General features: G+C 38.2%; 1 protein-coding gene across 4 annotated transcripts in view; it reads left to right on the top strand.

The window, feature by feature from the left end:
• The window catches only part of WRN (WRN RecQ like helicase), a 127,556-nt gene that overhangs the window by 48,765 nt on the left and 51,035 nt on the right, over positions 1-27,756 (top strand). For all 4 annotated transcript variants that reach the window (XM_024765136.1, XM_024765138.1, XM_024765137.1 and 1 more), the window contains exons 11-18: positions 739-880; positions 2,109-2,184; positions 3,613-3,680; positions 3,968-4,076; positions 4,650-4,718; positions 9,180-9,262; positions 13,625-13,731; positions 21,139-21,326. In XM_024765136.1, the coding sequence (XP_024620904.1) occupies positions 739-880; positions 2,109-2,184; positions 3,613-3,680; positions 3,968-4,076; positions 4,650-4,718; positions 9,180-9,262; positions 13,625-13,731; positions 21,139-21,326 (842 nt within the window). The remainder of the gene's footprint in view (positions 1-738; positions 881-2,108; positions 2,185-3,612; positions 3,681-3,967; positions 4,077-4,649; positions 4,719-9,179; positions 9,263-13,624; positions 13,732-21,138; positions 21,327-27,756) is intronic.

Genomic DNA, 27,756 nt, shown 5'->3' with positions numbered 1-27,756 from the left:
AATACACTTTTAAAAAAACCTTTAAAGTCAAACTTACTAAATGGAAGGTTTAATATAAAGAGAAAATGAGAACTGTGGTTTAATAATTCTTCCTGTTATTTCTCAGTTAGAAATTTTACAGATGAAACAATTATGAAATATCCTTAGGTTTGTTAAATAGATAACCTTGATTTAGGGGAGGAAATCAGATATCAAGCCAAAATGAAAACAAATAAACTTCATTTCGCATTTGTAATATTCCTTTCCTAAAATTATCTGTCTTTTGTTGTTGTTTTGACAACTCCAAAAACACATTTATTGTTTGCTTATAGTTTAAACCTTACGCTTACTCAAAAAGAATGTGACTGACACATGATATAGAGAAACTCATTACAAAAATAACATTAAAACCCACATTTACCACTTCGGAATTGAAAGCATTGAAATATGATAAAGAAAAAAATGTTTTAAATAATCTAAATTCAAAATTTATGGTAACTTTCCCTGGGGGCAGTTCATTATATGGTATTAATGAACCCTGTTTATGCTGGCAGTATTCCTCTTTGGCCTTGTGCCTTAGAAACCATTCTTGAGCACATATTTAAACTGGAGCACACATGTTCTTTTGTGGTATTGCTTGCACATCTGCCAGCTTTGAACTAAATTGTAGGCTCCGTTAATAATACTCCTTTTGTGTTCGCTGAAAAAGATACAACACTGTCAATGATTTTGCTTTTAAAAATTCTTTTAAACGTTCAGTCTTTAGAAAACCTAAATAGTAGCACAGTAGATCCAAATCATTCAAAATGCATAGAAATGGAAAGAAATCTGGGTCTTCCTTCTGAAGATGATGATGAAGACGAGAATGAAGCCATTGAAGAGGAAGAAGTTGTTGATGAAGGTAAGCACTGTAATATGTTTGAAACGGCTCATCTCTGATACCTACCACTGGTTTTAATTTAGGGTCCAGGTTTTAAACATTTTGGAGGTCAATGATTTTGTGGCATGTAGTTAATTAGGTCCTAGAAACTTGTCATTAAATCCCTTAGTGCTTTGGTCTTCATAAAGCACAATGTTACTATTTAGAAGAGTAAAGTAATAGAAGTGTTGTGTCGTTTGGTGAACATGGTGATGTGAAACTTTTCATCCTAAATTTTATATTTTGTTTGTCAAAATCATAAATAAGAAATCGTAAATTAATTAATTATATTAAACATTATTGTAAATGGCATAGGTACACAGTGTCTGTCCTTCAGGAGCTTATTACTTAAAATAAGTGACAGAGTGTCAAATAGCAAAATGGACTAATTTTCATCTTGTATATGCAAACTCTAGTAAAGAATCCACTAAGTGAATCTTCTGTCATTTAAGTGATATGATACTCATTATGACAAGGTGTGGGTATCTTCTCATAGAGTAGAACTCTTTAGAGCTAGATTTCATCAATGTTAAAATGTGGAAAATTTAAAATAATTTTGTAGATGCAAATACATGAAAATGTTAAAAAAGTTTTTTTCCTATGTTTTCTTGTATTAAATATGGACAAATATTCATTTGTTTAGAAATGAATTATCTTGACTCTTTGCTTTGCTCTTTCTCCGCCCCTCATGAACCCTTCAACCTGAGGAAAAAATGAAAATCAGTGGGGTAAAATTAATGTCATTCCATTCTGCTATGCAGTTGGAATTTTGGTCAAAGATTTGGTGGAATGGTAATTAAAATGAAGATCTTGTTTTATCTATAGATTTTATTTGTGACAGTAATGTGATTTCTGCTTACTATTGATTGGAAGTTGGTTATATTATGAAATTTGGATTGGCGTTTTGCTTGCCCTTGTTGGCTCTAAATGTTAGTTTTTGAAAGTATAGCAAATTCCAAAACACTGTTTTTTTACGGGGCTGGCAAACTGAATCACAACAAAGTTCTAATCCTTAGTATTAGGTAATTAATCAAAGGGTTTACCTGGAGTCATGACTGGTACCCAGAGGACAAAATTGGGTGGATTTAAAAGACAACAGTGACCTTTGGTACCTACCACTATATTCTTTAAAAGAAGTCAGTGAAATAAAACTTACTCCCTCTCACTTTGTGTACTTCTATTTTAACGTAAATGTCCATTTTATTTTAAGACTGTTGGTTACCAGGACCTACTGCAAAGCAAATTAATTGCCTCAAGACCTACTTTGGCCATTCTAGTTTTAAGCCGTGAGTATAATCTCAGTTAATTAAGTTGCATGTTTACTGTTTTCTTCACAAAGGAAAAAAGGCAAATAATCCATCCATTTAACAGTAAAAGCACAACTTCATTATAGTTTATACATGCCACACTGTATTTTTTCTAAGTGACTACAGAATTATTTTGAAGTAATATTTATGTAAAATTCATGTCTGCAGATTGTTTTCATAAGTGGGGAAAATGGTTTTTCTTACTATAGAGAGTTCTGGGTAGAGACATTAATAAATTAATTTAATGCTGACTTGTATTTTATTATATACGTATCTGTGTGCCTGTCTGTGCATCTCATTTTCCAAAGCATGTTGTTGTAATAGAAATTCATTAGACAATAGTTTGAAAAACAGTGATAATCATATCAGTTTTAACATATTCAAAGGTATTTACATCCAAGGGGGCACATTTATAAGTATTAAAATGAGAGGAATACAAATGAGATGAAGAACAAGTAAAGTTGAATAAAACTAATAAGAATGTAAAACTCTAAACTGTATTTTTTCTATTTTGGGAACTTAAAATTTAATCCATGGAAGCATTTCTTTCATTTTTCCTTTTGATCTTAAAAAATAAAAAAAAATTAAGCTATGTCCTACACATAGAAAAATGCACATAAATGTACATATCAGTGAATTTAAGATCACCTTTCCAGTTGATTTTTCCCTCAACATTTTATTAAAAGAAATTTCAAAGATACATTAGAGTTGTTTTTTTTTACTATGAATGCCTGTATATTCACCATTAATTCACTGTTAACATTTTATTATACTTTATTATATATTGATTTTCTCTCTATCCACTTTTTAATCCATTCAATTTTTAAAATGCATCTCAAAGTAAATTGTAGACATCCTTACACTTCCCCCTAATTACTTTAGCATGTAAATCATTAACTATAGTTAAATATTTATTTAATTTTTAAACTTTTGAGCTAAAATTTACATACAAAGAAATGGTTAAACCTTAGGTGTTTAACGTTTGCAAATCTTAAGTGTACATGTAACCTAAACCCTTTTAAAAATATGGAACATTACAGTCACTCCAGAAAGTTCCCTCATTTCCCTTCTTACTCAATCTTTTCACCTAGAGCATTTCTCTTATTTATTTTAAATCAGTGACTCTGTTGGATATCTAGGATGAAGCTGGAATTTATGTTATACTTTAGCTATATGTAATAAAATTTAATACAAATATGAACAGAAGTCCTAGTTGTTCAGTCAGCTTGAATGGGAGGTTGGTCAAATGGGGCTTTTGTTTTCAAGTTCCAGGGTTCTTATATTTTTATTGAAGCTCAAAAATGTAAACAAAATTCTGGAGGAAGTGAAAAAATTAAATGGATTTCAACTTGTCCCTTGGGTTTCTTGTTAGTAAAACAGAGCAGCTTTTTGCTTTTCATTCTCCAGGGTTCAGTGGAAAGTGATTCATTCTGTATTGGAAGAAAGAAGAGATAATGTTGTTGTCATGGCAACTGGTAAGTTGTACTTAAGCAAATAATCTAATCCTTTAAAAAATAAAACTTCAAGGTTTTGACATGCTTAGTCTTTCCACAAACTCTCAGAATACAAATATGTATACAAATGGTGTGAAATGTAGAAGAGAGTGAGCTGAGGGTAGATGCTCAAATTTATGCATGAATTAACTCTTGGGAAGGTAGCACATTAGTAGTGACTGTTCATCTCATACAAGTATATTGTAAAAAGAAATCAAAGTACCAAGGATTTAGTTTTATTTGTCTGAATGTATTATTTTTATTTTAAGGGTATGGAAAGAGTTTGTGCTTCCAGTATCCACCTGTTTATGTAGGCGGGATTGGCCTTGTCATCTCTCCCCTTATTTCTTTGATGGAAGACCAGGTGCTCCAGCTTGAGTGAGTAATGCTTTCATTGCCACATTACCACCCTTTTTATTTCTTCCTGTGAAGGAAATATTTAATTTATCATGTATGTTAAAATCTAGTTCGCAGTAACGCATTGCTAAAAGTGTTGCTTTGTCTTTATTAGTAATAAATGACACTTTAGTGGAAGAGCTTATATACTTTCTTGAGTTCTCTGTAATCCAAGGCTGCCAGATGGCCCCGAAAAAAATTTTTAAAAAGCAAATTTTATGCCAGTTTACACTACATATCACAAAATTCTTTTCTCTTTTGGTTACCCTTCTTTAGCCTAGTGTGAAGTATATACATGGAAGTGTAGTTTTTAGTTGTGAAAAATTTTAAATTTCTTTAATCTGAGCCTGCAATCTTTTTGGGAAACCCACCTTAACAGCCTGTCTTCTAATACAGCCTTTGAAGGAATTTATTTATCAAATTAGTGAGTTACAAAAAGAGATTGCAAAGAAGAAGGATGTACATCATTATATTTCTTTGTTCTTTCTCACTTAAAAATGAAGTTGATATTTGAGGTGTGCACATGGTTCCAGAATATTTGTTTTTTTCTTACAGAATGTCCAACATTCCAGCTTGCTTTCTTGGATCAGCACAGTCAAAAAATGTTCTAGAGGATATTAAATTGTAAGTAATTTATATGATTTCTGATCATGTGGTCAAGTGTCTGTGGTATGTGGGAAAATTTTGTACACAAAAAATTTTTATTTAATGCATGGGCAAAATATCCATAATTTTAAAATATACTTCCTTTTTATAGTATATTTATGGAACTGTTAATTTTAAAATCTTTCAAACTCAAAGAAATCTGTTATGTTCAGTTCTTGGACTGGAAGGCTAGCATTATTATGATAGAATTGTAAAATTTTGTTTTGGAAGAGAACTTGGAGAGTATCTAGTATTGTCTCATTTCACATATGAGGAAACTGAGGCCCAGAGAAAAGAATTTGCCCAAAGTCACCTAATGAGTTAATGGCTGAGTGGGGACTGGTTTCTAGGTCTCTTGCCCCACCAATCCTGTCATGACATAATTCCTAACAAGAATAATGTCTCAGGCACACAGAAGTGTGTGTATATATGTATTAACATGTATATGCATATATATTAATACACATTCACATACATTTACTGAGTTTTAATAAATGCATACAAATATGTAACCTAAACTTCTAGCCAGATGTAGAATATTGCTGTTACTCCAGAGAGTTCCTTCATGTTCCATCCCAGTCTGTCCTTCTATTCACCATCCTAAAGTGAACCAGTGTTTTAAGTTTTTCTATCATGCTTTTGTTTCGTCGGTTATAGAACTTCATATAAATGAAGTCATACAATGGGAAGGAACTCTTTTAAGATTTCTTTCCTTCAGCATCATGTTTTGACAGTTCCCCATGTTCTTGCATGTATCAGTAGTTAAAAAAAAAAAATCAGTGGTTTTTTATTATATGAAATTACCACAGTTGTGTTTTCATTTCCTTATTGATGGACACTTAAGCCGCTTCTAGTTTTGGAAAATTACTAATAAATCTGCTATGAACATTCCTATATATCATTTTATTTTATTTCTTTTTTTTTGTTTTTTGGTTTTTTTTTTGTGGTACGTGGGCCTCTCACTGCTCTGGCCTCTCCCGTTTTGGAGCACAGGCTCCGGACGAGCAGGCTCAGCGGCCATGGCTCACGGGCCCAGCCGCTCCACGGCATGTGGGATCTTCCCGGACTGGGGCATGAACCTGCGTCCCCTGCGTCGGCAGGCGGACTCTCAACCACTGCACCACCAGGGAAGACCTTATTTTATTTCTTTCTTTTTATTTTTAATTTTATTTTTGGCTGCGTTGGGTCTTTGTTGCTGTACACGGGCTTTCTCTAGTTGTGGTGAACGGGGGCTACTCTTCGTTTTGGTGTGCGGGCTTCTCATTGTGGCGGCTTCTCTTGTTGAGAAGCACAGGCTCTAGGGGCATGGGCTTCAGTAGTTGTGGCACGTGCGCTCAGTAGTTGTGGCTCGCAGGCTCTAGAGCTCAGGCTCAGTAGTTGTGGCGCATGGACTTAGTTGCTCCGCGGCATGTGGGATCTTCTCGGACCAGGGCTCAAACCCGTGCCCCCTGCATTGTCAGATGGATTTTTAACCGCTGTGCCACCAGGGAAGTCCCAGTGTATACAAATTTTTGTACAGACATATATTCTCATGTCATTGGTATAAACCAAGGAGTGGAATGTCTGGGTCATGTAGTGGATATATGTTTAACCTTTTTATTCTAATTGAGGTATATCTACATAATATAATATTCACCATTTTAATTATTTTCAAAGTGTACAGTTCAGTGGCTTTTAATACATTCACAGTGTTGTACAACCATCACCACTATCTAATTCCAGAACATTTTCAGAACCCACCCCCAAAACCTCCATGTCATGAAGGAGTCACTCCCTATTGTCCCCTCCTTCACTTCCTTCCCGTCACTAATCTTTCTGTCTCAATGATTTGCCTATTTTGGACATTTCATATAAATGGGCTCATACAAGATGTGGCCTTAATGTGTCTGGCTTCTTTCACTTTGTGTAACGTTATCAGTACTTCATTTCTTTTTGTGGATGAATAATATTCCATTGTATGGACATTTCATATTTTATATATTCATTCATCAGTGCTGGACATTTAGGTTGTTTCTACTTTTTGGCTGTTATGAATAATGGTACTATGAATATTTGTGTGTAAGTTTTTATGGGAACGTATGTTTTCAGTTCTGTGTACATGCCTGGGGTAGGATTGCTGAGTCATATGATAATTCTGTGTTAACTTTTTGAGAAACTGCCAGATGTTTTTGAGAGTGGTTGTACCACTCTCAAAACGTTTCACGTTCCCACCAGCAGTGTCGTAGAGTTCCAATTCCTCCTCATCTCTGCCATCATTTGGTATGGCCAGTCTTTAATTTTAGCCATTCTAATAGGATGTCAGTGTGTTTTAATTTGCATTTCCTTAATGACTAATGATGTTGAGCATCTTTTCATATACTTATTTCTTTGAGGAAGTGTTTATTTACATCTTTTGCCTATCCCTTATTTTTGTTTTTTTCTTATGAATTTTGATAGTCATTTATATATTCTGAATATAAATCCTTCATTTGGTATATGGTTGTCAAACATCTCTTAGTTTATGATTTCTCTTTTCATTCTCTTAACAGTTCCTTTAAAGAGCATCACTTTTTCATTTTTATAACGTCCAGTTTGTCAATTTGTTGTTTTATGGATTTTGCTTTTGCTTTTTGGTGCCTCACTCATGATCACAAATATTTTCTTTTTTATTTCCTTCTAAAAATGTTACTCCGCGGCATGTGGGATCCTCCCGGACCGGGGCACGAACCTGTGTCCCCTGCATCGGCAGGCGGACTCTCAACCACTGCGCCACCAGGGAAGCCCAGTTTTATGTTTTACATTTAGATCTATGACCCATTTTGCGTACATTTTGTATATTGTACCAGGTATTGATTACAGTTCTTTTTTTTGCATAGGCATATCCATTTCTTCCAGCTCCATTTGTTGAAAAGACTTTCCTTTCTGCACTGTATTTCTTTTGCACCTTTGTGAAAAATAAATTGACTAAATATATGTGGGTTGATTGCTACACTCTTTATTTTCTGTTCTATCAACCTGTTTGCCTGGATTGGTGTCTTGAGTACTATAGCTTTGTAATAAGCCTTGAAATAGGTAGTACAAGTCTTCCACGTTTGTTCTTTCAAATTTTTTTTTTTGTTTTTGGTCTATTCTGGGTTCTTTTTATTTCCATAAGTATTTTAATATCACCTTTTCAACTAAAATGCCAGCTGGGATTTGATTGGGTTTACCTTGAATCTAGATATCTAAGAATTAGCTGTCTTTATAATTCTTATCACTGTTTTACACTGAAGAAACTGAGGCACAGCGAACTTAAGTACTTGTCTAAGATCACTTAGCTTGTAAGAGGTAGAACTGAGATTCAAACCTGAATAGTCTGGCATCAGAACTAATTATTTGTACGATTTCCTGTGTTAACTAGACTGAGTTAATTTCATGAGATGAAAAGCATATCTGTTCTGTTCTTAATTGTTTTGTTCCAATTCCTAGTGAAAGCACCATGCCTAGCACACAGTAGATTAAATATTTCATAGACTTTTCATATAGAACATTGTTTCATTTTATTTAATTTGGTCTGTGTCTTCATTTGGTAGAATGGAAAAGAGACTCTATACATATTTTGCCCTAGCCCTAACGTTTATTGCAGACATTGTCTTAATTAGGATTCTATCTGCCCAGAATGGAAATCAGTCACACTAGTTTAAGCAAATACTGAATTTTATATTAAGGATACAGGAATGTCTTGTGGATCCCTCTGAAAAGAAATTAGCCAGCCCTCAGGAAGAGACTGGAATGGGTATTAAAAATACAGTAGGGCTTTCTTTTTATCCATAGCCTCTGTGTGTATTCCTCATTCTTCTCTCTGAGGAGGTGAGCATTCTCTGCTTTTCTAGTTACAAAATAGATTGCTCTGCAGCTTCTTTTTGTTTCTTTTAACACGTTACAGGTCTTGACACTTGGAGACTGAGTGGTTGTTTCTTGGTTAGACCCCCAAATTCTAGGACAGAGCCTAACTGACTTGACTTTCATATGCTGTCTGTCCCTGGCCCGAGAAGATGTAGGCAGGACAGCAGAGTACACAGGAGAAACATGACTGCTATGGATTTAATCATGGAGATGGGGGTCAAGGGTAGGATAATGGGTGGATTGCTAACACATGAAAAAGGTTTACTCTAGGCTTGATCATTTAACTCAAGTCACTGTAGTTTTGGGGCTAGACTGCTGGAAATCAGAATCTGGCTTCTAATGGCACCTTATGCTGAGTACTTCCTGGCTGGTATTGCCCACGTTTGTTTTGATGCATTGAAGTGAAATCAAAGAACCAGAATATGTGCATCTCTACACACATATAACATTCATTTTGTTTTTAATAAGTGGCGTAATATACTATTTAAAAAATTATCAGGTGTTATGGTTTTCAGTTGTATTCATTGGGTGATTGTTTTTATATTTCCTTTCCTGTTTCTTTGTTTGTTTTTACAGGGGCAAATACCGGATTGTGTACATAACTCCAGAATTCTGTTCAAGTAACTTGGACCTACTCCAGCAACTGCAGGCTAATATTGGTAAGTGGTATGATAGAATCTTTATAAGTATTTATTAAATTGAGATATTCTTTAGTTAAGCTTATGAATGGATACCGGATGTTACTTCTCTTAAAGTTTATTTCAAACCTTATCTCCTCCAGGAAATTTCTGCCTCTTCAACGTGGTGTCTCTCCTGTCCTATCCCAAAGTATCCTGTAATTCGCTCTGCCATAGAAGTTAGGCTCCTGCATTGTAATTACCTGTCTATATATCTGTTTTCTTCTGCTAGACTGTAAGCTTTTCAGAGAAAAATGCCATTGTTATTTCTTTATATTTCCCGAGTGCAGTGCCTGGCACATAGTAGGCATTTAAATGTATTGTTGAATAAATACTGAATCTTAGATTCTGTGAAATTATCATTTTCCCTTTTTCACATTCTGAATCTAAATTAAGTCAGTGTAGTGGTTCTCTACCCTTGTTGTTCATGAGAATCACCTTTCAAACTTTAGAAAAATGTCAGATCCTCAGATCTTGAAAATTGTGATTTAATGCACCTGGCTCGAGGCTGTGGCATCTGTAGTTTTTTCCGCAGGTTATTCTGATGTGTAGTCAGGTTGGAAACCACAGTACCTTTGATTATTTGCTGTCAGTGAGTATGATTAATTTAAAAAATTAGATAGTCAGAGCCTGTGTCCTAGAAAATGTAAATATAGAATTAGTTAAAGGCTGGTATCATTTTCTTTTTCTTTTGTGATTAAAACATTTCTCACTGTTGTGGCTTCTCCCGTTGCGGAGCACAGTCTCCGGACGTGCAGGCTCAGTGGCCATGGCTCATGGGCCTAGCTGCTCCGCGGCATGTGGGATCTTCCCGGACTGGGGCACGAACCCGCATCCCCTGCATCAGCAGGCGGACTCTCAACCACTGCGCCACCAGGGAAGCTCGGTTTTTTGCTTCTTGATGGTTAGGCTCAGCAATCCAAGAGTTGCAGTCACGGCTTCTATTGTAATTGCACATATTTCAAACATTCAGCTGAACCAAACAATCTTAGCTTTCTAATGTAATATGATCTCATTTTATAATTATCTATTAAAATAATTCCTAACAGGTAGTTTTTTAACATTGCAGTGTCTCATTTAATGGTTACTTGCATATAACTCTAGGAAAGCATTTAACAGTTGTTCTAACAATATAGTGAAAACAAATACCTTTTAATATGTGTTAAATATCAGCAAAAGAATGAGGGCAGAAATTAGCATTTGATTAAATATATTATCAAAAATTGCATCCATCAGCTGTTAAACTCCCCTGTTGCCATGTTATATTTTTGCCTTAAGTGGAAAACGAATTTGATGTGTGTCCTATTAGGTTGTATGAAGTTCTTATGAATATTTCACTTTAGATTAAACCCAACAACCCTAGATATATAAATTCCATGGTTTTACTGCAAAAGTTAGGGTCTATGTCCATAGTGATCTGAATATGTTTTGCTCCATTTTAGTATTTGTTTTGTTTCTGTGGTGGAGTTAATCCAGTATTTACTTAGATCCTTTTGACAGGTAGTTCTATTTCTCTATTTTAATTTTTTTCTAAAGGATTAAATTATGAACACTGCAGTTATTAGAGCTGCGTACTCTGCATAAAATGGATGAAAATGCTCTTTTTGGTTGACTGTCAATGTTGAACAAAATAGAATAAATTCTTTCTGAAATACTTTTATTTAACTTTTATTTGCAGGAATTTGTAAAACGCTTGCAGCAGGGAATATACTCAGAATTTTATTTGTACAGTAGTTTGACATTTAGCTATTCAGATTTATGATTTTTATGATGTGTTATTATTTAAGTAATATGGGTATACAACAGAAGCAGCAAACAGAATTTTACATGGAGACACCTTAAAAGCAAACACACCTGTAATTGTCTTGTAACTTTGGAAGTAGGCTTGAATGACAGGTGTGCCAAAATGAAATATGTCCTGGACCTGGGCAGACACTTGGACTTGCACGTTTAATGTGGAAGTTGGCAGAAGCTTGCCTCAGCTGCTTGTGAAGGGCAAAGTTTAACTCAATTAAAAGCTAGTTAGTTGGACTTCCCTAGTTGCGCAGTGGTTAAGAATCCGCCTGCCAATGCAAGGCACACAAGTTCGAGCCCTGGTCCGGGAAAATCCCACATGCCACAGAGCAACTAAGCCCATGTGCCACAACTACTGAGCCTGCACTCTAGAGCCCGCGAGCCACAACTCTGCGTGCATGTGCCACAACTACTGAAGCCCGCGTGCCTAGAGCCCGTGCTCCACAACAGGAGAAGCCACCGCAATGAGAAGCCCGCGTACCACAACTAAGAGTAGCCCCCGCTTGCTGCAGCTAGAGAAAGCCCACATGCAGCAACGAAGACCCAATGCAGCCAAAAATAAATAAATACATAAAATAATAAAAATAGATAAATAAATAAAAATTCTTATTAAAATAAGCTAATTAGTCAAACCTATAATTATAAGGAAGGTTTTAAAATAAAGGAGGAGCTGTCATCTTAGTATTAATTTATTTAATTTAAAATCTGGGTCATGTCGTTTCTAAACCCAAATAAGTATAGTGGTAACACTGAATTTGTCCCAGCCACTCAGGAAATAGAAATTTGATGTGATCAACCTGTATTTGTTCATATTTAGTAGGTTTCTTTTTTTTCTTTCTTTCTTTCTTTTTCTTCTCCAACTCATTGTACTTGGTAATCTCAATGAATTGTAATTTTTTGCTTGTCTGTCTGCCTCCTCTTTCAGAATTATGAGCTCCTTAAAATCATGGATTGCATTTTACTAATCATTTTATACCTAGAAGAGTGTTTGGAACATAGTGGGAATTTAATAACTATAATAATAATAGCTTATTTTTTTTATTGAGCTGTCTTTTATGCCAGCCCCTATCTTAGCATTTTACATGAATGATCTAATTTAATCTTCAGAATAACTAAAAAATGTTAGGTACTTTTATTACCTACCTTATACTTGTGGGAAACTGACACTTGAAAGCTTAAGTAACATGCTTAAGGTAATATAAATAGTAAGCCAGGTTATGCATCTAGGTAGTCTGACTCTAGAGCACATGTTTTTAATCATCTCACTAGTGGCAAAACATTATAAATTCTCAGATAAGCATCAAGTAGTGATCATCCCCATTGAAGGGAAATATTATTTTTGTCTTAAGTATTAATTTGGTGATCGAGGGCAAAAGCACTACTGTCACTGCTTTGAAATATCTGAAGACGTTTTAGTGAATGATTATAAAATAAAGCCCTTTTCTGAAATGCATTACTACACACTGTTAATTCTGTTTCAGTGTGGGTGTGTGGTGTGAGGGCAGAGTAGAGGCGTTGCTAGGGGAAGAGAACAAAGTACATTCCTTCTTACCTACTTTGTACATAATGAGATTTAGTTCTTCCCTTACCATTTTATATTGGAAAACATGGATGTCATCCGTCTTCCAGAACTGGCATTACAGAGGAACTCTGCAGTGTAATATGTGATCAGTCACGGACAGTGATGCATTTAATCTTAGTATGAAATATGCTGAGTCTTTCTATCTCTCTTTTTTTGGTTGTTTTTACTGCATTTACTTATTTATTTTATTTTTGGCTGCGTTGGGTCTTCGTTGCTGCGCACGGGCTTTCTCTAGTTGTGGTGAGCGGGGGCTTCTCTTTGTTGCGGTTCGCGGGCTTCTCGTTGCAGTGGCTTCTTGTTGCGGAGCACGGGCTCTAGGTGCGCGGGCTTCAGTAGTTGTGGCACACGGGCTCAGTAGTTGTAGTTGTGGCTCACAGGCTCTAGAGTGCAGGCTCAGTAGTTGTGGTGTACAGGCTTAGTTGCTCCACGGAATATGGGATCTTCCCAGACCAGGGCTCGAACCCGTGTCCTCTGTATTGTCAGGAGGATTCTTAACTACTGGGCCACCAGGGAAGCCTCTCTATCTCTTTTGATAGCTAATCCATGAGATAAAATTGAAAGTATTACCAAAGAGAAAGAAAACAGCTCTTTTTTTCAGGGCATTATCATTGCAAATGAGTGATAGCTTTGAGGACAAAGTAATAGTAAGTAACTAATTTCTCTGAGGAATAATGATGAAAGTTAAAATTCAATAAATATGTTGTCTGAAAAAAATATATTTCTCTCTTTTATCCATATGCCTTTTATCCATATATCTCCCTTTGCCTATTTTCAATAATGATTTTTGGTGTTATCTGATGTTATTTATGCTTATATTTTTATATGAACCAAATACTTTGATTTGAATTATTTATACTACTTTCTGTAATATTTATATATTCTAATGAAGATGGTGGTAACAATTTAGATGCGTTTATTACTTTTTTGAACTTTATTTTCTCCATTTACATATTTTTCTTTTTTTATAGGTATCACACTTATTGCTGTGGATGAGGCTCACTGTATTTCTGAGTGGGGACATGATTTTAGAAGTTCATTCAGAACTTTGGGCTCCATAAAGGCAGTACTCCCATCGGTAAGCTTTGCCAAGTGCAATGTCTTGAAATGACTTTCTTACCAAGGGAGAGTCCAGGATTGGGGAATGGCCAGAAAGCTGAAGATTCCTCTATGAAAGGGCAAATGGATGATGTAAGTGGGGGAAAGATTTTTTTAAAAAATTCTAACCTTGACTTCCTTCTAAGCTTGGCATGTAATTTATTGAGGAATGCTATAGAGCAGGACTTGGCAAACTTTTTCCGGTTCTCACACTTTCTTTCCTAATTATAAAGAACAGGAAAGTTTTACATGAGTGTTCTATATGAATGGCATATTTTATACGAAGAGCTTAAAAACTTAAAATATTGGCAACCATTTTATTTTTTATTTTTAAAAATTATGGATTCACAGGGCTTCCCTGGTGGCGCAGTGCTTGAGGGTCCGCCTGCCGATGCAGGGGACACAGGTTTGTGCCCTGGTCCGGGAAGATCCCACATGCCGCGGAGCAGCTGGGCGCATGAGCCATGGCCGCTGAGCCTGTGCGTCCGGAGCCTGTGCTCCGCAACGGGAGAGGCCACAACAGTGAGAGGCCCGCGTACCCCCAAAAAAATAAATAAGTAAAATAAATTAATTAATAAAAAAAAATTATGGATTCACAGGCAATTGTAAAAAAAAAATGTACAGGGATGTTCTATGTACTGTTTCCCCAGTGGTAATATCTTGAATAACTGTAGTATAGTATCAAGTAGGTATATGACATTGCTACAGTTTATTCTTAGTTCACTAGTTTTATAAGTGTGTATGCATATGTATGTATATTGTCCTATACAGTTTTATCTTATATGTATGTTTATATAACTTCCATTGCAATAAAGATACAGAACTATTCCATTACCATAGGCTCCCTGGAGCTGTCCTTTTACAGGCATACCCACCATTCCCATCACCCCTAACCCTAACCCCTGGTGACCACTAATCTGGTCTCCATTTGTATAATTTTGTTATTTGAACAATGTTAAATAAATTGAATTGTATGGTTTGTCACCTATTGGAACTGGCTTATGTGAGTAAACCAAAAAAAAAAAAGTATTAGAAATTATTTGTTATTCTTTTGATAGATTATCTAGTTCAACCTCATTTCTTATTAAGCGTGCTTATTGAGAGCTATCTTAAATATAGTTTCTTTTTTCTTAGCTCTTCTCATAAAGATTTGACTGGAGCAGACATTACAATAAAACAAAACAAAAGAACAAAAAACTTGAATGTAACACTTAGCAAGGATATATTGGAAGAGAATCAAAGTAATGTGAATTGAGCTCCAACTATGGGACTGGCCTTGGGTCAGTTTTTTTTTTTGCGGTACGCGGGCCTCTCACATGTTGTGGCCTCTCCCGTTGCGGAGCACAGGCTCCGGACGCGCAGGCTCAGCCGCCATGGCTCACGGGCCTAGCCGCTCCATGGTATGTGGGACCTTCCCGGATCGGGGCACGAACCTGTGTCCCCTGCATCGGCAGGCGGACTCTTAACCACTGCGCCACCAGGGAAGCCCGGGTCAGTGTTTTTATCTTGGTTAACCCTCATAACGATCAAGCAACATAAATATCTTCATTACTTTCTTCTTTTTAAAAAAATTTTTTTAATATAATTTTTTTTTTTAATATAATTTTTAAAGGTTACATTCTATTTACAGTTATTACAAAATATTGGCTCTATTCCCTGTGTTGTACAATACATCCTTGAGCCTGTCTTACACCCAGTAGTTTGTACCTCCCACTCCCCTATCCCTGTGTCGCCCCTCCCCACTGCCCACTAGTTTCATTACCTTCCTCTTGAAACAGTTCTTCTCATACCAGTAGGATAGCACATTCCCTGGTTCTCTTCCTTTCTTATTATCTCTTCTTTCTCAGTTTCCTCTGCTTATTTCTTTTCATCTCCCTGCCCTTTTAACATTGGCATGCCTAAAACCTTAGTCTTTGGACCTGTTCTCTTTCCTCTCTGTACTTACTTCCTTGGTCATTTCAACCAACATATGGTTTTAACTAAAATCTATATGCTGACAACTCCCAAATTTATATCCTCACCCTGAATTGATACCAGCAATGTATGAGTGGTTCAGTTTCTCTCCCTCCTTTTTAACATTTGCTGTTATTATTACTATTTTTTATTTTAATCGTTTTATGGATTAATATATGTATACACACACACACACACACACACACACACACACACACACACACACACACACACACTTACATAAACGTTAGCTGCCTATTCAACGTCTCTCTACTTCCGATGCCTGACAGGCATCTGAAACGTAACCTATTCTTAACTTCCTGATATTCTCTCCACCCCAGAACAGCTCTTCCCTCAATCTCCCCCATCTCATTTAGTAGCAGCTGCATCCTTCTGGTGCTCAGGCCAAGATTTTTGGAATTTTCTTCCACTCTTCTTTTTCTCTTACAGTCTACCCCACATTTAAACAGTAAAGAAATCTCATGAGGTCTTCAGAATATGTACAGAATCTGCTTGATGTCTGCTACCACCCTGGTACAAGCCACCGTCTCCTTTCACCTGGCTATTACAGCAGTCTCCTGGTTGGTCTGTTTTCACTCTTACCCTCCTTAGTCTATTTCAATACAGCATCCAGAGTGATATTTCGAAAATGTTAAGTCAGACAGATCATGTCTTCTGCTCAGAACCCTCCGGTTGTAGACCATTTCACTCTAAATAAAGACAGACACTACATATCTTAAATGATCTGGCCTTTATTTTCTCTTTGACCTCATCCTCTGCTACTTGTCTCCTCATTCACTGGCTTCTAGCCGTACTGTTTGTTTTCATTGATATTCTTCAAATGTGCCAACCGTGCTCCTACTTTAGGGCTTTGTTCCCACTCTTCGCTCTCCCTGAATAATTTTCCCCTGGGTAGTTCACATGGTGTATCCCTCACTTTTCTCAAGTCTGCTGAAATATTAGCTTTTTTTTTTAGGCCTCCTGGGCCACCATATTCAAAATTTCAAATTAACCTCTCTCCCCCAGCTCTCAGCTTTCCTCATATTCCTTTCCTGTTTTTAAAATAGCACTTATCACTGTTTAACTTAACGTATTAAGAATACACTTTGTCTATTGCCTGTGGGTCCCCACTAGAATATTCTTTGTGGGCAGGGTTTTTGCTGATTTGGTTTATAAAAGCTACAACAGTACCTGGCACATAGTGAGTGTTCCGTAAGTAATGGGGTAAATGAATAAATGAATTTCGATGAGAAAGCTGAGAATGTGAGAAGTAACTTTCCCACACAGGCAGTGAGTGGTAGGGCTGGGCGGTGCTCCACAGTAGGACACTATGCTGGTTTCTAAAGCAAATGACTCGAAAGAAGTTTAAAATAGTTTCTGCCCTAAAGTAGCACATAGTCCAGTAAAGGAGTTTAGATTCAGATTTACTTATAAAAGTAGAAGCAATAGTACCAAACAATAAATGGTGTATGGAACAGTATGAATAATATAGAAAGATTAATAGTACCTGTATAGAGAAAGAAGATATTTGTATGGTGACAGTCACTAGGCTCAGGTTCCTTGAGGACTGCTTTCTATTAATTTAGAACGGTTTAAAGTAAGCTTTTAGAAACTAGGAAGATTGCTTTCTTGAAACCTTTCCTGGGCGTTTGATTCTAGAAGGTTTGTGTTAGAGGAGTTTTAAATGTTTTATGCAGTTCTGAAACACTTTTTCAGTGTTGAATTAAGTCTTTTATTATGTCAGGCTGTGGACTCCATTCGATTCTTTTCATTTCTTGGGATGATTCACTGTAGCACAGGTTGTTCGTCAAGCAACGGCTGAGAAAACCTTTTTCCCCTAGTGTTTTCATGAATTCTCTTTATTAGCTAAGTGATGAGAAATGCCACCTGGTGGTTGTAGGACTCTCATTTTCCTCACTGTTCTCAGTGCTTTTTTTCTTCTAATCACAATCACCCTGGGACAACTGGCATAAACCCACAGTGCTTCACACCATATTATTTCAGTAAGTTCAAAAATAGCAAAAAATCATTAACTCATTGTGCATAAAGATTCCCATTTGGAGAGAATCTGACAAAATGAGTCTCAAGAAAGAGCAGCCAGGTAGAAAGCTTTACATCAGCCTTAAAATTCTGAAATTCAAATAAGAGGAACTGTGAGAAATGTGAGACATGTTGGATCTTCCCATTACTTTCTCCCCAGCCCTTTCACAAAGATCAGCACATAGTAGACACTCAGGAACTATCTGGAGTTAGTGAATGAATGAATGAATGAATGAAGCATGATATCATAGAGTACATAGATTAACTATACCACCCAAATTTAGAAGCAGATATAGTTCTTGGAATTCGTAGATGTGACACCATTGAAGTGTATGTCTAAGGCATTCCTAAATTTATAGTCACAAGATTAATTTACATTTTGTTGCTTGTTTTAACAAAACTTGGTACTTATTACCAAAGAAACCAAGATTTGCCAACTGAAAGAACAAGTTTCATGAGTTAAGAACTTGATATAACTGAGTGGCAGGGTCATTTGTCACCCACACCAGTCTGCTTTTGAAAATTAAAAGGTGCAAGCTGTTGATAACTATGCTGTGATGACAGGATACACTGAGAGTATCCCAGCAAACCAGGCTGTGTGGACTCCTGTCTCCTAACCAGCCTGGGTGTTATTTTTACACTTCACTGTAGTTTATAACTTTTTTTTTTTGCGGTACACGGGCCTCTCACCGCTGTGGCCTCTCCCGCTGCGGAGCACAGGCTCTGGACGCGCAGGCCCAGCGGCCATGGCTCACGGACCCAGCCGCTCCGCGGCATGTGGGATCCTCCCGGACCGGGGCACGAACCCGCGTCCCCTGCATCGGCAGGCGGACTCTCAACCACTGCGCCACCAGGGAAGCCCTGTAGTTTATAACTTTTAAGCACCAAAGATTCTAAGGGAGAATATTCTGTTCATTTCTGAAGTGAAAGTAAATATTGTTCCATTAAGTTTAATACATTCCATTACTTTATTCTATTTTTCTAAGTTCTGGAAGCAACATTCTTAACTGTGACTTTCTAGAATGTTGGCAAAGGAGGGAATTTATATTGATTTTTCCTGTTAGTAGGTCACTAGAATAAGGAGTTTCTAGTGGCAAAGTGAGAATTTTTAAGTTAGAAGAGAGGTTAACATCCTGTAGCCCTCTCCATCTCATATTTTGATGAAAAAACTGAGGCCAAGAGAAGTTAGCCCTTTCCAAAGTCAGTGGCAAGTCTGGGAGTAGTGGCCATGTCTCTGCAGTTCTTTTGTAGAATTCTTTTCAGTTGTTGCAGTAATATCAGTGATAGCTGACACTTCTTGAGTGCTTACTAGACACTAGACCTTTGTGTTCAGCACACTAGACCTTTTATCCCATTTGGTCTTCACAGTGACTTTATGAGATTGTTGCTGTTATTACAACCATCTTATAGATGAGGATACCAAAGTTCAGAGAGTGAAATAAACAGCTCAAGGGACTTCCCTGGCAGTCCACTGTGCGCTTCCACCGAAGGGGGCACGGGTTCGATCCCTGGTCAGGGAACTAAGATCCTGCAAGCCGTGTGGCGTGGCCAAAAAATATATGTGTGTAAAAAAAATAAACAGCTCAAAATCTCACATCTAGTTAGTGGCAAAGGCAGGCTTTGAACTCAGACAATTGATTCTAAACGAGATTTTTACACCACTGTGCTGCTTTTTGCCAGATTTTTCTTCTAGTTCAAAATGTGTTATGGTTCGTGCTTATTTCCTTCTTTTCACAAAAGCATTGCTCGTCCACTCATACATTATATTGCTTAGGAACAAACCAGGCCCTCTTTTCTTATAGTCTCTATCCTGAAAACTTCTTTCTTTATGTGTATATGCAGTTAAACAACAAGCATTTTTTAGTGCATTTGTAAATTGTTTGAGTAACGTACTTAAATTGATGGAACTCTTTGTTGTTGTGAGGGTGAGGATATGCATGTCCTAAGAACTTCAGTGTTTAAACTTCCCTTATTCTCAGCCATATATTTGCTATAGATATTTTTATTTGCTATAAAGACATAAAGCAGCTGTATACATATATATTAAGCCTCGATTAGAGAAACTAACTTCTTTATAAATTGGCATATTCATATATAAGTTGTTAGGCAGACACTCTCTAAATTCAGAGAACAGTCTGATTGTAAGCCAAAAATCAATTAAGTTAATTTGGGGTATTTTTAAAATAATTTCATAGAATTTAAGGATAGAGAATACAAAAATGCCAATTACCTGGTCACATTGATTTTGATATAATTTTTTCCCATTTAAAAATTACTCCCAAACTTAATTGATTTTTTTTACATGAGCTTTGAGATAATTTTTAATTCAGCAAAGCTATATTGATTGTAAGAATAGTTTTTAATAAATTGTATCTTGTTTTTCAAATTCTGTAATTGCTTTTTTACAAATTGCACTTAAATTTTCATGTATGTACGATAATTGCTTAAACTGATTTGTGAGGTAGATGTATCTGAAGAGCTATGTTATGAGGATATTATTTACTGCATTTGTAATAAGCTAAAAAGAGTATTAAGAAAGTTGTAATCTTGGAAATCGAGCAACTAATGATATAGGAACAATTTTTCTGATTATGAAATAATAGCATAGTTGATTAGAACTCCCTATGATAATAGTGACAGAAATATTAAATCTAGTTTCATGGGAGGTGTGTTGTTACCCCACTTTAGAATTTCTGAAAGATCACACACTCATGTTTTTCCTGGTACCTGCTGTGCCTCCTGCTTTGGCTGCTAAGGCAGTCAAGAAGTCCTCGCTAGATTGAAAATAGAACATGACTCGGTTGCTCAAGGAATCAGTTAATAATAGATGTTTCATTCTCTCCTTTTTTCTTTTACATATTATGCCACGGTTAACCCACTAAAACTGGTGAGAGGTTATCCAGATCACTGAGAGCTTTTCTTTTACAATAGATCTGAAAAGCCTTCGACCAATATATTTAATATAGGAGACAAAAAAGACTTGGGCTTTGTATAGGTAGATTTTCAGTGAATGAAGGGTTTATAACTTGTGAATGATAGATTAATGAAAAATAAGACATAACATACCCCTCATTTGTACCAGCACTAATATAAATGTAAAAATAATAAATGGAGAGGTAGATAGTTAATCAGTGGACTTAATTTAATAAGGTAGATTGCATTTAGAAATCTTATGAATTTAGTGTTTTATTTGAATGATTTCTCAGAAGGCTGAGAAACAAGTATGAAAGAAGTGTTCTTCTCTTCTTTGAAAGAGAATAATTTTAAAGTTGCATTTTTAACCCTGTTCCTCTGTTCCTCCTGTAATTGTCTTCCAGTCTCTTTCTAAGAGGCAGTAGATGTTGGGAATTATTGAGCTCTTCCCTTGGTTAAAAATCACTTTTACTTATTTCAGGTTCCAATTGTTGCACTGACTGCTACTGCAAGTTCTTCAATCCGAGAAGACATTGTACGTTGCTTAAAACTGACGGATCCTCACATTACCTGTACTGGTTTTGATCGACCAAACTTGTATTTAGAAGTTGGACGAAAAACAGGAAACATCCTTCAGGATCTGAAGCAATTTCTTGTCCAGAAGACAAGGTGAGAATTTCATGGTTGATATATTTTAGTAACTATTTTCTTCTTTCTAAAAAATGTTTTTTATTTTTTGTAGTTATTTCCTTCTAATGTATATTTAACATATTTCAAATTCTGCTTAGCTTTGGTTCAAGTCAAGTGTGATGTTATATAATCAGTGACTGAGGAAGGTAGAAACTAATTCTTCTAATATTTTTATACTCCATACTGTTACTTGAAGGGGACATACACTTAATAATTGACAAACAACAAAAACAAATGAGTCTTTTATCTGAATTCTGTCTAGTTCACTAGTTATATGACTAACTTGAGTATGAAGGAATTAAAAAAGTCATCTTAATAATAAATACTTTTTGAGCCCATATCATGTGCCAAGGACTATCGTAGGTGCTTCATATAAGTGATCTAGTTTGATCCTTATAACTGCTCAGTAAGCTACATATTATTTTCATTTCACTGATGAAGAAACTGTCACTAGCTCTTCTTCCTATTTATTTTGCTTGGAGGCATTTTATATGTATGCTAAGAAAGCTTCCCTGAGCCTTATTCTCTGATTTGTTTTCTCAGTGAAAAGCTTATAACTTCCGTGTTATGAAATGTGTTTTTAAGTCAGAGTAGATGGAAATAATGTTTGTCCTACCAATGTAAACAGAAAACAAATGTAGGAAAATAGGGTTTAAAGAATATCATTAGTGTTTTTCTTTTCAGAAAGGGGTAAAAAGAAGATTGACCCTAGGTAAGGAAACCCTATGGTAACTCTTGGGGTCCTTTAGGATGAAGTTAAATGTAGAGTTCACTCTTGGCTTGACTGTCCTGTATTCAGATTAAAGCAAGAATGTAATGAATATACTCTGGGTGTTCTGCCTGCTCTAGGGATCTCTCCAAAGTGAATACACATCATACTTCACTTTCTTTCTGTCCTAAAGGTAAAACTTTCTCTTGAAGAAGGATGTTTATTTTAGGTCAGAGTATCCACAGTCAGATCCTTATTTACTTAACTAATGTTTGGTCCTTTTCAGTCCGTAGTATTCTCAATCTCTATGGCATTTCCCCCAACCCTCTCCTTTTTTTTTTTTTCCTGACATTGTGATTATATTGTCCTCTTATGATATCTTATGTAAATAATTTCTTCTCACTATCTTTCATGTTAATTCTGCTAACTGAGGTTTTTATTACTTTTTAGCTCAGACTGTTATAGTCTCTCCTAACAGACATCCTTGTTCCTCAGGGCTCCCTGATTTTTCAGATTTATCATCTGAAAGCACATCCCTGGGTCATGGTGTTCCTTTTCTGTGGACTAAAGGCCAGACCCCTTAGGCTAACATCCAAGACCATCCAAAGATTTTAATATTGAATGTGACAGTGGTTTTTCTAAAAGCAAATCTGGAAAGATTTTGTACCCATTTTCAATCCTCCAAGAAGAGTTGTGGTAGCAGGGTACCATTCAGAGTCAGAATGCTCTCTGCAGATCTTGGGCAAATAGAAATTTACCTCTTAATGAGCACTGAGATGGAGGGTAAATTAACACTTCAAAGTATTACCTTTTATTTTCATTTTCTTCCTTTCATTTAATTCTGCCATTTGTTTATCAGTATTCACACTTTTTCTCTTCACTGAGCTAGCATGTTTCTTAAACTCTGATCTTATTTGTTTTCTATATGCATGGTGCATTTAAATTAGGTCAGCCCCTCTCACCTATCTAATTTAATGGTTAAATGATGATAGATTTTTTTTCCCCCCTCAGGAAATTGTTATGAGGAAATAACTGTCTTTAGTAAACCTCTTGGCAAAGTAATGAATCCTTCTGTAATAGTGAGGTAGGAGATAGATGGGCTCCAGGCTGAGCAGCTGCAACCAGTCTCCTGCTGACACTTTGAGATAAGATGCCAGGAGGAGCATTGGGCCCTGAGACCACAATTTCCTCTTCTGTGGTCAAGGGGATTTCTCAGCCAGACACATGTGCAGAGAAAGTCCTTAGTCATCCCCTAAGGAATTTGGGACGACATAACTCTAGGGGAGGGGCCAAAGGAGGGAGGAGATGCCAGCCCATAATATGTCCTGCCAACCTCCCAGAAACCTTTGCATTGGAATCCATCTAGTCTGAGAGATGCGTGTGATGCCCCAAGAAGGACCCTGAGTCAGGACAGATATGGGCAAAAGCAAGATGATTGGCCAGAGACAACCTGGAAGACTGCCCCCATGCAAGTGATCTAAGCCACCCCTATTGGGTGCAGCTCACTCTGCGAGTTTGCCCATGTGCTCTTCCACACCAGCCTTTTGGGCTGTTTGAGTCCATGTAGCCGTGTTCTGAATCTTTTAGACTCCTGGTCCCGGGGGATACACCCCAGTGTAAGAAAAATAATCTCTTATTATATAGTCATAGGACAATGACTGTATAATCAAAATATCCTCCCCAAGGAATCCCTGGCAACTGCAACATTTTTCTCTGCACAAGGAACTAAGTTCAACCAGAGACGTCTGATTCAGGGTCGATGGGGATCTAGAGGACACTCCGGACCCCTTCCAAATTAAAGCCTCCTGGTAAATGTTTCCAGGGCACCGGATTCCATTCCTAGGTGAGCCTCTTCGTCCTTGGTTGCAGGTTGCTCAACATGGGAGGATCCCCTTCTAAGCCAGAAGAAACACCTCTGGGATGTGTCCTTAAGAACTGGAAGCTTTTAAAATTAGACGGGCTAAGAAAAAAAAAGCTTAAGTTTCACTATAAGACTGCCTGGCCTTTATATGTTGGGGGATGGAGAAACATGGCCCCCAAATGGGTCTCTAAATTATAAAACCATCTTGCAACTGCATCTTTATTGCCGTAGGTTGGGAAAATGGACTGAGTTTCCCCATGTCCAGGCCTTCATGTCCCTTTACCAGAATCCTGCTCTATGCGGCTCTGGTAATCAGGCCTGGAGAATCAGAGAATTCTCTCGACGTTCTAGACGGTCCTCATTTAACTCCCCCAAACTCTCAGGAGAGAAACCGAGCCTCTCCGACTCCTACAAGTACCCCTGCTTCTCGGGATCCCCCTGGCCAATCCCAAACCTCGCCTTCCTATGCATACCCTCTGTACACACTGGTACCCCAGGATGAAAAAGCTAGTCCCATGGGGGTAGCCCGTAGTGGGACTTCCTATCACCGAGGATCAGGGAGAATATGCCCTCTTGGGCAAGTGGCAAATGGCGAAGGCACAATCAGAGTACATGTGCCCTTCTTCCTAACCGATTTAGCCCAGTGCAAAGAAAGCCTGGGCCAATTTTCTGAAGACCCTAGTGGATTTATTGAAGGATTTCAGGCCCTAACCCTGGCCTTTGATTTAATCTGGAAGGATGTCCAAATAGTACTATCTACCTGCTGTACCCATGAGGAGAAAGAAGCAAAGAATTTGGACAGCAGCCCAGGGGCACGCTGACCAGCTCTCCAGGGACCAACCCAACATTTATGATATGGGTGGGGATGCAGTCCCAAATCTGGATCCCCCTTGGGATTATAAGTCCCTGGCGGGAACGAGGGCCAGGAACCACGTGGTTCAATGCCTGTTAGAAGGAATGAGAAAATGCATTAGAAAACCAGTCAACTATGAAAAGGTCATGAAAGTGAACCAAGAGAAAGAAGAAAACCCAGCCTTCTTTCAGGGACGGCTTGTGGAGGGTTTTAGAAAATTTACTAACATAGATCCCTCCATTCCCGAGGGTCAGTCCCTGTTAGGACAACATTTTATCACACAGTCTGCCCCTGATATTAGGTGAAAACTCCAAAAGTTACAATTAGGCCCACAAACCCTTATGCCCAAACTCCTAGAGGTAGCCTTTGGGGTATTTAATAATCGAGCTCAAACTGAGGAGGAGGAAAGAACTTGGCGTGAGTTGAGGCAGGCCAAGGCTCAAGCAAGGTAAACTGATAGCCCTTGCTGTCAGACACGCCGCTGAAGTTGAAATTACCTTGCAACTTCAGGGCAACCCAAAGGGGCCAAGAAGGTTCAGCCATCAGTCTGGAGGTAAGACCAACAAGGGGGAATGCTTCAAATGCAAGTCAACCGGCCCCTGGGCCCGTGAATGCCAGAGGAACCCCCCAGGCCATGCCCAGTCTGCAAGCAGACTGGGCATTGGAGATGGGACTGCCTTTGGTCCCGACAGGGAAGAGGGGCCCCCGCTCCTGAGATGGCCGTGCTGGGCAACTGAGGTGGCCCTGGGATTCTCACAGCTCTCCCCCATGAGATGTCTGTCTCCGTCAAGGAGCCCTGGGTCGTTCTGGATGTGGCAGGTAAGAAGATCCATTTTTAAATCGATACCAGAGCCACATACTCTGGCCTGATTCTCACGCTGGACCCCTTTCCTCTAAAAGCTGCACAGTGACTGGTGTCAACGGAAAGCCTCGCACCCATTACTTCACTGGGGCTCTCACTTGGCAATTTGAGCAGTGTTTGATCTCACGTGCCTTTTTGGTTGTCCCTAAGTGTCCTATGCCACTACTGGAGAGAGACCTTCTGGGCTCCCTTGGGGCCATATTACGGTTAGGAGGCCCCAAGCAGCCCCTTATCTTGACCCTGACTAAGGCAGATCAACAAGAAGAGCAAGGGCCTGTTACCAGCCATATTCTCCAACCAGTGAACCAGTTTGGGACAAAGGGGTCCCTGGGAGGGCCAGAAACACCCAACCTGTAAAAATTAGCTTTAAGCCAGAAGCCACTTACCCTAACAAGAGACAGTACCCCATAAGATTGGAAGCAAAAAAAAGGTTACAACTCCTCATAGATAACTTCTTAAAACATGGCCTCTTGGTGCCCTGTCAGTCTCCATGTAACACCCCTATTCTGCCAGTTGTTAAGCCAAATGGAGAATGTAGGATAGTGCATGACCTCAGAGCAGTAAATGATGCTGTGGTTCGTATACAACCCCTTATGGCCAATCCTTGTAACGTATTTTAGTCCAGGTCCCTGAGGATGCTAAATGGTTTACTGTGTTCAACCTCAAGGATGCCTTCTTTTGCATCCTAGTTCATCCCTCATCACAATATCTGTTTGCCTTCTAGTGGACTAACTCCCACTTGGGCCAGATGCAACACACCTGGACAGTACTGCCTCAGGGGCTTCGGGACAGCCCACACTTGTTCGCCCAGGCCCTAGGAAAGGAACTAAGGGAGATAACACCTAAAAGAAGGGGCTATTCTACAGTATGTAGATGTTGATATATTAACATGTAACCCCTCCATGGAGGCCTCAGATCGGAACACCACTGAAATTCTTAATTTCCCTGGGACCCGGGGTTACAGGGTCCCCAGAAAAAGGCACAAATCTCAAAGCAAGAAGTTAAATACCTGGGATACATTATAAACCTTGGAAGTAGACAACTGTCTCCAGACAGAAAACGAGCTATATTAGGCCTAAGTGCTCCAAAGACAAAAAAACCATCTCTGTACCTTTTTAGGCATGGCAGGATTTTACAGAATCTGGATCCCAGGATTTGGGCTAATGGCTAAGCCCCTGTGTGAAGCTACTAAAGGCCCAGATACAGAACCATTACTTTGGACTGGGGCACAGGAAAAAACTTTTAATAGTATCAAACAGGCCCTCACGAAAGCTCCTGCTCTGGGTCTTCCCAGTTGAAAAAAGCCATTCATCTTGTATGTGGCTGAAAAGCAGGGCTCAGCCCTGGGGGTCCTAATAACAGAAGTTGGAGAAGTTCCTCAGCTTATAGGCTATTTTTTCAACAACTAGAAGTTGGCCTGGCTGCCTTCGGGTAGTAGCTGCTTCTGCTTTATAGGAAGAAGCTAACAAGCTTACCTTTGGACAGCCACTGGAAGTCCAGACCTCCCATCAAGTACAAGGGATCCTGGAGATCAAAGGCCACCATTGGCTAACTGGAGGCTGCTTTACTAAGTACCAGGCTTTGTTCCTCGACTCCCCAGAGGTAACCCTTAAAACTTGCTGCACCCTCAACCCAGCTACACGGATGCCTGCTGACAGCCCAGAGCTAATATATTCCTGCCTCGAAACCCTTGACCAGGTCTATGCCTGTAGGTTTAATCTAACAGATCAAGCCATAGAAAACCCCGAGGAAGAATGGTTTACTGACAGCAGTAGCTTTATTAAGGACGGGGTCAGGAGGGCAGGGTATGCTATCATGAGCGCTCACAGTGTCACAGAAGTGAAACCTTCGCCACCCAACACTTCAGCCCAGAAGGCTGAACTGATAGCTCTAACCCGAGCCTTAACCCTAGGGGAAGGAAAAATTGTAAATATGTACACAGACTCAAAATATGCCCTGGGAAGCCAAGAAAGCAGCCCTGATACCCACAACAGAAATGGCATTGATCCCATCCCTTACCCCTTCTAACACTGTACCCAGATACTCAACTTCCAAAGAGACCTGGTCACGAGACCAAGGGGGCACTAAGGGAACAGATGGCTGGTGGCACATAGACCAAAAATT

Source organism: Neophocaena asiaeorientalis, unplaced genomic scaffold, assembly GCF_003031525.2.
Source record: "Neophocaena asiaeorientalis asiaeorientalis breed wild unplaced genomic scaffold, Neophocaena_asiaeorientalis_V1.1 scaffold14, whole genome shotgun sequence".
NCBI lineage: Eukaryota > Metazoa > Chordata > Mammalia > Artiodactyla > Phocoenidae > Neophocaena > Neophocaena asiaeorientalis.
Note: the sequence above shows the minus strand (reverse complement) of the source record. Positions and strands in the feature narration are given on the sequence as shown.